Source organism: Chelonoidis abingdonii, chromosome 11, assembly GCF_003597395.2.
Source record: "Chelonoidis abingdonii isolate Lonesome George chromosome 11, CheloAbing_2.0, whole genome shotgun sequence".
In the NCBI taxonomy this organism is placed as follows: Eukaryota; Metazoa; Chordata; order Testudines; family Testudinidae; genus Chelonoidis; species Chelonoidis abingdonii.
The window spans coordinates 10,246,065-10,258,205 of NC_133779.1; the positions used below are offsets into that span (position 1 = coordinate 10,246,065).

Consider the following 12,141-nt stretch of genomic DNA (forward strand, 5'->3'; position numbering starts at 1 on the left):
CCCTTCCTGCCCCGGCAGAGAACAGGCATCTCATCCATTTCATCCCACTCCAGGGCAGCCCACGTTTGGGAATGACCCAGGGCAATAATTTCTCACCTAAATAAGGACAAATCGCTGCAGATAAAATGGTGGGGAATCCCCCCCATCGGAGAGATTTTAAATGGACATTTGAGAAGCAGAGAGAACGGGGGATTCAGGGGAGCCCAGAGAGCTGATCACTGGAGGGGCGGGGGACGAATCTCCCCGGATTTTATAGCCCGTGTGAGACACTGAGCGAGAAAGGGGCAGAACTAGAGAGAATCTGTATCGGGGGCGAGAGGCAAGTGGCACAAACAGGGACAGGATCCATTAACTCCCCTCCCGCCACTCCCCCCCCCGGGAATTTCCTGGCTGCACAGACAGTTCAGCCCCCCCCGCGTCCCACTGACCTTCCCCCCCGCAACTCCAGCTTCTCCCCCCGCCCGACACCCCTCCCCCCAGGGACCCCCGCCGGGCCCCAGGCTCTGCCCCCCCATCCCAGCGGGGCGGGGCCGGCGCGGATCCTGCTGCAGCTCCGCTGGGGCTCAGGCAGCTCCGAGGCTTCTCCCGGGTTCCCCGGGGCAGAGTCACTTTCCCGCCCGGCCCCAGCCCCCGGGGTTCTCACCCCGGGGTCTCTCACTCACCGGGGCTCCGGGCCGGGGCTGGGGCGGGCAGAGCCCGGGCTGCCCAGGGGGCGGGTCCAGCTGGAGAAAGCCCCCCCCCGCCCGGGCACGCAGGGGTTAATCCGGCCCTCCCCCCTCAGACCTGTCAACAGTGGTCAGCTGCTCAGCCAGGGCCCCCCCATCTCACACGGGAGGTGTATCTCCCGCAGCGTCCTGGGTCTGAAGCATGCGCAGTTAACAGCTGCGCAAGAAACCCGACCCTTACCAGGGACTGGAGACGGAGGAAGCAGCCCCCGGCAGGCTGGGAGATGTAGTTCCTGACTCTCTCTGGAGCGGAAGTGACGTTTGGCAGGGGAGGGACCAGCCGGGCTCGTGCGGGTCCGTTGGAGCCTCTGTGTCGGGCCGGAGAGAAGGTTTGTGTCGTTGGAGCTCTGGGCATGCGCAGATCGCGGCGGAAGAGAGACCTCAATTAACCCTCCTGTGCCCGGCCCAGGCCCTGCTCCCGCTGGAGCCGCCCTGGGGCCGCCCCGGGCTCTGCTCGCCCCGCTGCGGAGCTGCAGCCTCCAGGTACGGAGCGAGCCCGGGGCCGGGCGGTGTCTCTGCCCCGTGTCCGTAGGGGGACCCGGCATCTCGCAGCGCCGGGACCTGCTCCCTGGGGGGCGGGGGCAGCGCCCGCGGGGGCTCGGAGCTGCTGTCCCCGCAGGAGCCCAGCGCCCCCGGGCCCGGCCAGGCTCTGCCCTGGGGCCCCACGGGGGGCGGGTCTCGGGGAGGGGCCGGCCCCACTGGGGGTCCCGCGTGGGGCCGGCGGGGGCTGCCGGGGGGGGGGGTGAGACCGGGCTGGGGGGAGACCTGGGAAAGGGGCGGGTGGAAAATGTCTGTGCAAGCCCGGACATGGCCGGGGGCGGGGGGGGGTAGAGAAGAGCAGGTGACCCCGAGGAGCGGGGAGGGAAAGGGCGGGGGCTGAGATCCCCTCGGATTTACCGCTGCCCCTTCCCGCGGGGACCCCCCCATCCTCTGCCGTTCCTGCCCCCAGTGGCATGAGTTGGGACGGGGTCGGGTGCAGGAGGGTTTGGGTTCCTGCCCGGTGCTTGGTTACCTTGGAGCGCTGCGGGGTGGGCAGGAACATGCATCGGGACCAGTTGGTAGGCTCCCTCGGCTCCGGCCCTGGCCCCTGTGCCGCTCCCCTCCAGGAGAGGTGGGCACCGCATCCTCCTGGCCCCAAGGGAGGGAGCAGAGAGTCCCCGTGTTGCTCTTGGCTATGGGAGCTTCAGTGGGAGGTAAGCATCAGGCAACAGGCAAGCTCACAGAGTCTCTGGTGCCCCCTCTCCCCGGGCTGCAAGTGCTCTGGAGTCCTGTTCATGGGACTCTGGGGTTGCGGTGCCAGGGATATCTGGGTGGGACCCTGTGCTGCAGGGTCTGTGGTACTGGGGGGTTATATTGAGGGCCTTGGATGGGGGCTCTGGGCTGCTACTACCATGTCCTTCTCTCTGATCAGCCAGAATCCTGGCTCCAAGCACTGCCTGGCATTCCCCAGCACATGCCCTGTCACTTGTTGATAACTTTCTATTTCACTTCTGACATGCACATCCTTGAAAACTCCAGGGACCTTTCGTTTCATTGGAAATTGTTCCCCGAGTCCTTTCTCTAGTCTGGGGGTGAGGGAGGTGGGAAGGGGATTCAGCTGCTTACACAATGGTCTCTTCCACAGCGATTCTCGACTAATTCGTTTCTGAAATTGGTTTTCACTGAGTTATCATGGTTAATCCAGAGTCACTGTATGGAAAGACACGGAGTGTAACTCCAAGTGAATCTGAATGGACAGTGGGCCAAATGAGATCAGCATTTCTCCCTGTGAGGAGGGGCTCTCATTAGCTGCTCTCCCCAGAGAGCTAAAGGAGGGAAGCTGCTCAAATGCTCAGTCCCTCTCTGCTTAGGATATTGGGGTTCAGCTTCCTGGGTCAGACGCTGCAGCCTCCATTGTGATCTGGGAGACCAGGCTTAGCAGCTGCTGCTCCCCCAGTGGGGATTCTGTCCTGGGAAGTGATGTTAATTTGAGCTTCTTCTCTGCCCGGACCAGGAGATCACTTTCTCCAGCTGGTACCAGCCCCCTAGGGCAGCCCTGGGCCCTATTAATACTGAATTCTGAGCTATGGACTCCAGGTAACTGAAACACCTCAGACAAAGTGCTGGGGACTGGCAAGAAAGTGACTCTGCATAAAGAGCCCCCCTTCATTTCTCCTCCCATTAGTAATTGCCAGGAGAAAATCCAGCCATGGAGAGCTAAGCCCCCAGGAACTGGACTTTCCCAGCCAGAGGGGCAGAGAGACAGGACAGGGGAAGGAGAGACTGAAAGGGGCAGTGGGAGAAATGAGTGAGGGGAGAGATTTCCAGCTCTCTAGTCCACCCAGACACAGTATTGCTGCATCCCTGGGCAGAATCACTTTCCAGTGAACAAGAAAAGGATCAGACAGAGGAAAAACCAGTTCCTGACTCCATATTCTCCCTGCTGGGGTGTGGCTGTCGTGGGGTCAGTCTCCGAGGGAATCCCCCACAGTGACTCCTTTTGGTTCTGCTCTTTTCTAGCCTTGTGTTCAGAGACTTTGTCATGAGGTGAGGGGAGGGAGAAGGAAGGTTAAAAATGTGTCTGTGGGCTTAGCCTGGCAGGAGGGGCCAGGTCTACACTGTAATAAAGAGATCAAGCATTTTCCCAGCATGGCAGAATCTAGGATGTGTCTCTGCTGGGAAAGAGCCTGGGGGAATTCTGCTGTGAAATTACCTGAAGCCTGTTCTGAAACTCCCACAAAGTGCCTGTTTCACCCTACCAGGGCTGGAGAGTGACGTCTATGTTTTTGTTTCAGCTCATCCAATCCTCCCATGACACAGAGAAGAGAAATGGCTGCAGTGGATCCAGCTCAGGTAGGGATTATTTTTTTGAAGGGGGGTTGGTGGATTACTGCTGGGGGAGAGGGACGGCAAATACACCAGAGATGGGAAGGTTTGTGCTGTCTGGTTTGGTGGTTGCAGTCTGGTTTGCCAGAAATTCACAGGGTGGAGAAAGGGAGGAGGACAGGGGTGTGACAAACCTGCTGGGAGTTGTTTAATAAGGGGCCTAGATTCTAGGAACAGACTCATGAGGTTCGGCGGAGGAAGTGCTCTAGTTTGTGGAGCAGAAAATAACCCAGCTACATGGAGCTGGGAAAACTAACCAGACTCATAGTGCTGGAGCCCAATCCGACTAACCAGCAGCTGCTGTGAGATATGAAGAGGGCACCCACTAGTCAGGTTTAGGGGAGATTCCGTTCCCTTCATATCCAGCTCCTCACAATGAGGAGGGTGTTGGGCTTCCTACCCGGGATCTCTCCCTGGACCCTGCTAGGGCCGCCCTCTCCTGTATCAATCTGTGGCTAGTAGGTGTGTGATGGATCTGCTGGGAGAGTGGAGGGGCTCTCTCTTCATCCCTTCAGTCTGGTGTTTCCTGGATGCTTTGAGCAGGGTGAGGTTTGGACTCTGTTGAGTGGGATCCACCCAGAGCTTCCCTTTGATTGGTTCCTCTCCCCCACAAATAGTGGGGCTGTGACTGGGGCAGCAGGTACTGAGTGTTGGACTCTTGCTCTTTCAGGGGCCGGTGACCTTCGAGGAGGTGTCTGTGTATTTCACCAAGGAAGAGTGGGCTCTGCTGGACCCCACTCAGAGAGCCCTCTACAGAGACGTCATGCAGGAGAACTATGAGAATGTGACCTCACTGGGTAAGAGTTACTGTCCCCTCGGTTCTTGGAAGGGGAGAAAAAGAGATCATATTTATGCCAGCTCCACAATGCCACTTCTACTCTGCCCTGTTTCAGCATCACCCCAATATGCCAGTGACACACACTGCCAGAGACCCTCCCCTGCTGCAGAACACTTTGGAGACAGAGCACAGGAGCCATATTGCACAGTGTCAAATATCTCCTGTTTGCTCAAGTAAAACTGAGGACTAGGTGCAGCATAACCAACAGAAGCTTCCTACCCCTTCCCTTCTCTCAAACAGTGACCCTACTCCACCCAGATCACAATTATGCTTGAGGTGTAATGAGGAGGCTGCTGGAGGCGGAGCTGCTTGTCCAAGGTTACTTATCACAGAGACACTCTGTGTGTCCTTGAATGCTGGCTGGGAGTATCCAGAGAAGGAAGCTCAGAGTGGATTTAGCATTAGTGGGGCCCTGTGCTCAACTTCATTTTTAGGGCCCCTCCTTGGGACCCAGCCAAGAAAAATAACATTCTTTTTCTTATCCCCCCCCACCGCCATTTTTCATTCTTTTTTTCTTCATCCTCCCCCTATAAGTAATAGGAAGTAAATGAAAATAAAGTGAGGTTTCTTGCTTGTTTCTGTAGTCTAATTTATTTTTCCATAGAGCACTTGAAAATCACTGAGGGTCTCGATGCACCACTTAATGATCTTTCCAAATATTGTTTGTACCGTTAGCTAACTATTGTAAAGTGCTTTGGATAAGAGCCTTTTATAAAAAAAAAAACTGTAAAAAACATTGTGGTGCGAGGTCTGGCCAGGATTTATGGTGTGGGAGGGGGCTCAGGGCTGGGGGTGCAGAGTCTGGGAGGGAGTTAGGGTGCAGGAGCAGGTTGGAGGTTGGGGTGCAGGGTCTGGCCAGGTGTTAGGATGCAGGAGAGGGCTCAGGGTTTGGGCAGATGGTTGGGGGGTGGAGCGCTTATCTGGGACAGCTCCCATTTGGTGCGAGCGGTACAGGTGGGTGTGACGTTATTGATATAGACTGGGACCATATAAAACATGGGTTGCAACCAAGGTCCTGTAGTGGCACCAAATCCTATGTAAAGGGGGTCATATAAGGTGTCTAAGACCAGGTTACGGGTTGCTGGTTATGATTATGCTTTCTGTATGTCTGTATCATTTTTGTAGTTGAAGTTATGAATATTGGCTGTATGCTGTCTGTATTTCAAACTTGTGCTGTGTTACTGGGAAAGATCCCAGACAAGGCTCAGCTTAGCCTGCTCGATGGCCCATTAAGGACCATTAGCTACACAATTGACCCATCGAGAGAAGGCAGTTACGCCCTGTGACTCAGCAGAGTGTGCAGAAACTGACTCATGTGACTGCAAACTCCATTTTGCTGTAACTTTCCACAGTAGGAACAAAGAGGTTCTTACACCTGGAAAAGCCTATATAAGGCGGAGGCCTCATCTCCATTTTGTCTTCTATCTGCTTCTTACCTCTGGGCACTTTTGCCTACAGCTGGAGAGCTCTAACAAGGACTGGATGACCCATCCCAGCTGAGGGATGTTCTCCAGAGACTTGATTTGAACCTTGCAGTTTTACTCCATCACTGCTACAGCCGCTGAACTAAGAACTTGACGCATTAAAGATTAGTATGGAATTGATTCCATTTAAACTCAATTTTTAGTCTATTATCTCTATTTTTCCTTTTATGAATAAACCTGTTAGATTTTAGATTCTAAAGGAAATTGGGCAATAGCGCGTCGTGATTTTGTGGGCAAGATCTGATGTGTATATTGACCCTGGATCTGGGGCTTTGGTCCTTATTGGGATCCGAGAGAACCTTTTTCTTTAACGTGGGGGGGTTGTGTTTTCATAACCTGTCATCCCCAGACGATGAGTGGGGCACTGGTGGTGATACTGGGCGAGCTGGATAGTGTCTAAAGGAAAAAATTGCCCTTGTTGTGACCATGTGGTTAGCCAGTGGGGGTGTAAAAAAAACCACAGTCCCAAAGGTCATGTTGTCTGGCTGGTTTGGTTCGCTTAGAGGTGGAAAAACCCAGCTAGGGCTGTAACTGCCCGTCTTGAGGCAATTGGTCCTAACTGACACGCTCAGTTTTTGGGTCGCCAGAAACCACAACTCGTACACGTGGAATGTTGGAGGGGGGGGGAGTACAGGAGGTCCTATTGTGGTGGCAAGGGGTGTGAAGGTGCTGGGGAGTCAGGCGGCCCTGCCCCCACTACTCCTGGCAATTCACCATGAGTCCCAGCCACCAGTAAAACAGAAGGTTTATTAGAGACAGGAACATGGTCTAAACAGAATTTGTAGGTACACAGAGAACAGGACCTGCCTCCCCCCATAGTCAGGTCCATCTGGCGGGGCAGGGAGCCAGACCAGTTCTGGCCTCTCTCCATTACCCAGCCAGCTCCAAACTGAACTCCTCCAGCCCCTCTTCTTGCCCTTTCTCTCTTCCCTGGCAGGAGACCACTGATCTCTTTGTTCTCAACACCTTTAAGTTAGCACCTTGCGAGGAGGGGCCCAGGCATCAGTGTGCGAGGAGACAGGGTGTCGGTCATGTCTCTGTGCAGACCCCTGTCCTCCAAGGCTTCTGCAACAATCACATGCAGTTACCCGCCACCTAGAACACTGAGAATGCATGGAGGAAAACAGGCACCGCCCGACACCAGTATCAATCAGAGAAACCATTAAGAACATTTCCCACTTCCTCACATCTACTCTTCCTCCTCCTTCGAGACCAAACTGAGCAGGTCACTTAGCCGGTGACCTGGGGAAAGTTGGAACCCACCACGTTCCCATGGATGCCCCAGCATCTCTCTCATTCTTGATGGGAGTTACACCAGGCCCTTCCCAAGTTCAACGCACCACCAGGTGGTGCTTGAATGCACTTGTAGAACGCAGGGCTGGGGGAAGGTTTTATGCCCTCCGTGCCTTTTGCCACCCCAAACCCCTGAGGTTCAAACAGGAATCGGGTTCTTCTCCACCAACTCCAGTCTGGGGGCTGTGATTCGAGCTTCCTGGTTCAACGTTGCTCCCTATCTTGACTATTGGCCACCACCACTGGACCAGGTGACACGCCTTGGGCATCAGCCCCTATATCATCTGATGCAGCCACGTCAGGCAGAGCGGCAGTCAGTATACACAGCGCCAGCGCTGCACACAAAGAGATAGGCTTGCAAGCTTTATTAAGGCCTGCTTCATGGCCAGGCATTTCTTCTCTATGGCTGGTACAGTTCTGCTCCGGGGCAGCAGCTTTTGCATCAGGTACCCAGTGGGGTATGCGTCTCCCCCTTAGCATCGGCTGCATCATCACTGCGCCCAAGCCTGCATCTGAGCGTCGTGAACACCACGATAAAGGCTTGCCAATGTCCAGGTTACCAGTTTACCAGGCCCTGGACTTAGAGCCTCTTCAGCGCACAGAGAGCCCTCTGGCACTCTGGTCCAGACCACCACATCTGCGGCTTCCCTTCTTGGCATAGCTCTGTGATGTAGGCAGGGGGGCTAGAGTTGAGTACAATGCCAGGTTGCTCCAGAGGGAATGGAAAAGAAGTACACATCAACGTGCATCCATCCCTGTGCGCCCATTCCACCAGGTTGACTGGTGCATTGCGTGTGGAGAATTACTTCCTTTTTTTGTTTTAAACCTGGCTGTCTATTAATTTCATTATTGGGTGCCTCCGTCCTCTTGTGTTATGGAAGGAGCTAAATAACACTTCCTTATTTATTTCTCAGCCAGTCATGAATTTTATAGACTTCTCTCTACCCCTTCGGCTCTTTTCCAAACTGAAAAGTCCCGTCTTTTTAATGACTCTCCTAACGAAGCTGTTCCAATACGCCTAATAATCTTTCTTGCTCTCATTTCTGGACTGTTTTATCAATTCCAATATATTCTTTTATGAGATGGGGTGATGACATCATGCCACGCAGTATTCAAGATATGGATGTACATGGATTTATATTCGAGGCAAGATAATATTTCTGTCTTATTATCTATCTCTTCTTAAGATTCCCAACATCTGTTTGCTTTTTGCCTGCCACTGCACATTGAGTGGACGTTTTCAGAGAACTGTCCACAGTGACTCCAAGATCCCTCTCTTGAGTGGAAACAATTAATTTAGAACCCATCATTTTATATGTGTAGCTGGGATTATGTTTTCCAATGGGCTACACTATGTGCTATCCTGACATCTAGTACTGCTGAGATCCTGCATTCAGTAATATCCCTGCCCTTCCTGTTCCCTTTCTCCACTGAACCCCACCAGCCCATGCTTCCTGTTCCCAGCTTCCCCAGGAATCTCTTTGTCTCTGGACCTCTGTCAGCAAGAAGCAGTGCCAGGGAGACTTGCCCTCTGGAGTCTTCGATTTCTGGGACATAAATTTACTTTCTCTGTGTTTTAGGAGCGTCTTTGAAATTGAGTGTCTGTGACATTAACCACAGTACAGTCTGTACTGTTGAACAGCTGTGTCCCCGCAGTTCCCCAGACAGGGGTGCATAGGTGGACGCGGCACATTTCATTAGAGTGTGCACCCAGGGAATTCTATTTTTTTTAAAGGCAAACATTTATTGAATACTCAGTCATAAGGGACATTATTTTTATTCATCAAACAAACTAAAGAAACTAAAACTGAACAAAACTTATTTTTTTAAATTAACAATTAACTTTACTTAAAAAATGAGACACAAAATACCAAATTTTTGCTGTAGTGATAACCAGATGTATACAAAGATACAGTCAATTTTCATGATCTTTATCTTTAACCAGATAATGAGCTAACCCAAATTGACCAAAACAGATTAAGGTTTCTTCATCTTCCTGTCCTAGAGAATGAAACATCACTCACCAGGTGTTATGGACTTAAATTCCTCAATCACATCATTGTAATTAACTGACAAAGCCAATTCTTGTTCAATGTACAAAATCATGAGCGAGTTGAGGTGCTGTTGGAACATTGTACTACTTTGTTTGCTTTTTACATGTGCTAGTTTTGAAAAGGCTCTTTCACATGAACAGCTTGTAACAGGTAAGACTGCAAAGCCTTGAATAGATTTGTAAAAGGCCTGGAACATGGAAGACTGATCCAATTCCTTTAGCCAATCAAGCCACTCTCTGGTGGTGTTTGTAGTGCTACCTTTAAGAACAGATCCATCGTAACCCAGAAGCAATCCGACTTCAGCTTCCAACTCATCCAAGGACACTTTACATTTGTTGGCAATTATTCTCATATCGTCCCTGCCAGTGTCTAAGCTCAGCAGTTTTCCCATTACAGTCACAATTTTACAAGTGTCCTGTTCAAATTGCTGGTCAGTGCCGGTAATCATAGAATCTAGGAGTGGGTAAAATGAAGTTATTCTCTCCTGCTCCTCTTTTGTATCAAAGTGATGCTGGGACTCAAATATGTCATCAATACGAGTGGACGTTTTTCTCTTCTTACCTGGAGGAATCGATATATCATTCTCTCTGCACATTTTCACACTGTCATTGAAAATAGATTGGAAAATTCTGGGCCACTTCTTATCACAGCCAAAGAGTTACACAAGATTTTCACCCCATCATTGCAGTAAGTAAGTTGAGATCTGGATCTTGAAGAGCCTTGCTCACTTTCACCACCATCTGGAGAATTGGGTGCATCATGTGAAGGGCAAAGATGAACTTGAATGAATTTAGTTCATGGATAAGGCCCCTGGCTTTTATTTTAGTGTCAGCAAGGCGAGTTGTTTCAATAATCTCTGGTAAAGCTTGTAAAATGATGGAGTAGTTTTGTTTTACAGCACCCACTGCTTCTGCTCTGCATGCCCATCTTGTGTTTGCCAGGGACTTCAAAGTCTTCAACTGGGATCCTACTTCTTGTGAAATCTTCTCCATTACGTCATGTTGTACAGGACTCCCCTCCATGAAGGCATAAAGAGTCTGAATAACACCAAAAAAATCAAAGACAGTTCTGTTCTGTTTACTTGAAGTGCATCTCCTGGGATGAGGTTCAAACAATGCACATAGCATTGTACCTAGCCTGTGTCACTATTACTTTCTTTACATTTCATTTGAACTCCCGCAGTACATCCAGAATAGCAGATGTGCCATTGAAACAGACAGACATTACTGAAGACCAGTCAATTTTAAGAATGCCAAAGACGTCATTTAACTGGTCAAAAATAGACTGACCATCAACTGTTAATAGTCTCTGAACAGACACAAAATGTTCAGCTGGACTATGTTTTTCATTGTCAAAATACCACACCACAGTGGACATCTGTTCATGGTGTTCATAATCAGTAGTGGCAATTATTGAGACCATTTCTCCACTTAGTGAAGACACAATCTTTTGTTGCACAACATTGTCATTTTGTGTCATAAATCATTTTGGATGCAATTAGTCAGAGAGGTGACATTTCGAGGAGATTGTTGCACATGCTTTGCCATTACGGGGTCATATTTTTGGAGCAGATTGACAAGATTTAGAAATAAACCTTTCTCAAAACTGTCAGTTTTTTCATTGTGACCCCTGAATGGTCTCCCACCTTTCGCCAAACACAGAACAATGTCAGTCAGTCGCTCCATTACACTTCGGTTATGGGACCGTTCTTCTTGTTTAGACAGATAAGCCTGCTTGCCCTCATCCAACAATACATCAGTAGGTGTCCCTTCATTAAAACTTGACCATGAAGAACAGCTCAACGCATGAGATTTTGGGAGTTGCTGGTTTTTAAAACATTTGTTAGCCCTATGCCAGTTTCTGAATCCCTTATCAATACATGCTGGATCAGCGTGACCTTCCTTTGCTGCATCATTAGAGGAGAAGAAATGGCAGTAAAAGCAAAATGCTGTGTCCTTTGATGGGCTATATTCTAACCACCTATACTTTTCATACCAATCGGACTGAAAACTACTTTGTTTATTCCCTATTTTACTTCTAGGAAACATGCTCAATGTAAGCTGATAAGGACCTCTAGATAATCGAGACTGGCATTCTAATCTATTTTTTGGAATATCACAGACCAGGTCATCAGAAGGAATGTTTGATGGCTTTGAATAGGAACTATACTGACCTGAACTAAGAGACAAAGTCTGTTTGTGTTGGTCATTACTCAGTTTATTGCACACACTGGAACTGGTGGCGGTATTATCTTCATGTAAGTTCTTAACCGAGGAGTCTGAGGTATTTGCACTACTATCAGCACATTCATTGTAATTCAGTTTGTCTGCTTCTTTTCTTATCTTAACAACCAACCGATCCATATTCTAAAATTAAAAGGGAGTATAATACGATTGAATTAAAACGTAAAGCCACAGGCTTGTTATGCTATTTCAGTAGAGTACACATGACAAAGATGACAAACACTGTAGACTCATAGACTCGTAGGTCAGAAGGGACCAATATGATCATCTAGTCTGACCTCCTGCACAAAGCAGGCCACAGAACCCTACCTATCCACTTTTATAACAACCCCTAACACATGACTGAGTTATTGAAGTCCTCAAAATTGTGGTTTGAAGACCTCAAGCTGCAGAGAATCCACCAGCAAGTGACCCATGCCCCATGCTGCAGAGGAAGGTGAAAAACCTCCAGGGCCCCTGCCAATCTGCCCTGGAGGAAAATTCCTTCCCGACCCCAAATATGGCGATCAGCTAAACCCTGAGCATGTGGGCAAGACTCACCAGCCAGCATCCAGACACTGTGCTGGGCACGCCTGACGCGGCCGTTTGTATAGGTCAAAGAATTTTCTAGAATAGTAGTCAGAGGGGGAGGGGAGGACC

General features: G+C 50.2%; 2 protein-coding genes across 9 annotated transcripts in view; one reads left to right on the forward strand and one right to left on the reverse strand.

Annotated features, from left to right (window-relative positions):
* LOC116826458 (uncharacterized) overlaps nucleotides 1–12,141 on the forward strand; it is a 614,657-nt gene that overhangs the window by 334,565 nt on the left and 267,951 nt on the right. The window contains exons 1-3 of one of the 8 annotated variants that reach the window (XM_075071419.1): nucleotides 2,776–2,801; nucleotides 3,500–3,557; nucleotides 4,261–4,387. The exons of 5 other annotated variants lie outside the window; for them this stretch is intronic. In XM_075071419.1, coding sequence (XP_074927520.1) covers nucleotides 2,791–2,801; nucleotides 3,500–3,557; nucleotides 4,261–4,387 — 196 coding nt within the window. In that variant the 5' untranslated portion in view covers nucleotides 2,776–2,790. Of the gene's footprint in view, nucleotides 1–2,775; nucleotides 2,802–3,462; nucleotides 3,558–4,260; nucleotides 4,388–12,141 lie in introns of those variants that run through there. 2 more of the 8 variants (XM_075071421.1, XM_075071423.1) reach the window with 2 other exon arrangements.
* Nucleotides 1–12,141, reverse strand: part of LOC116826460 (uncharacterized) — a 290,132-nt gene that overhangs the window by 29,841 nt on the left and 248,150 nt on the right.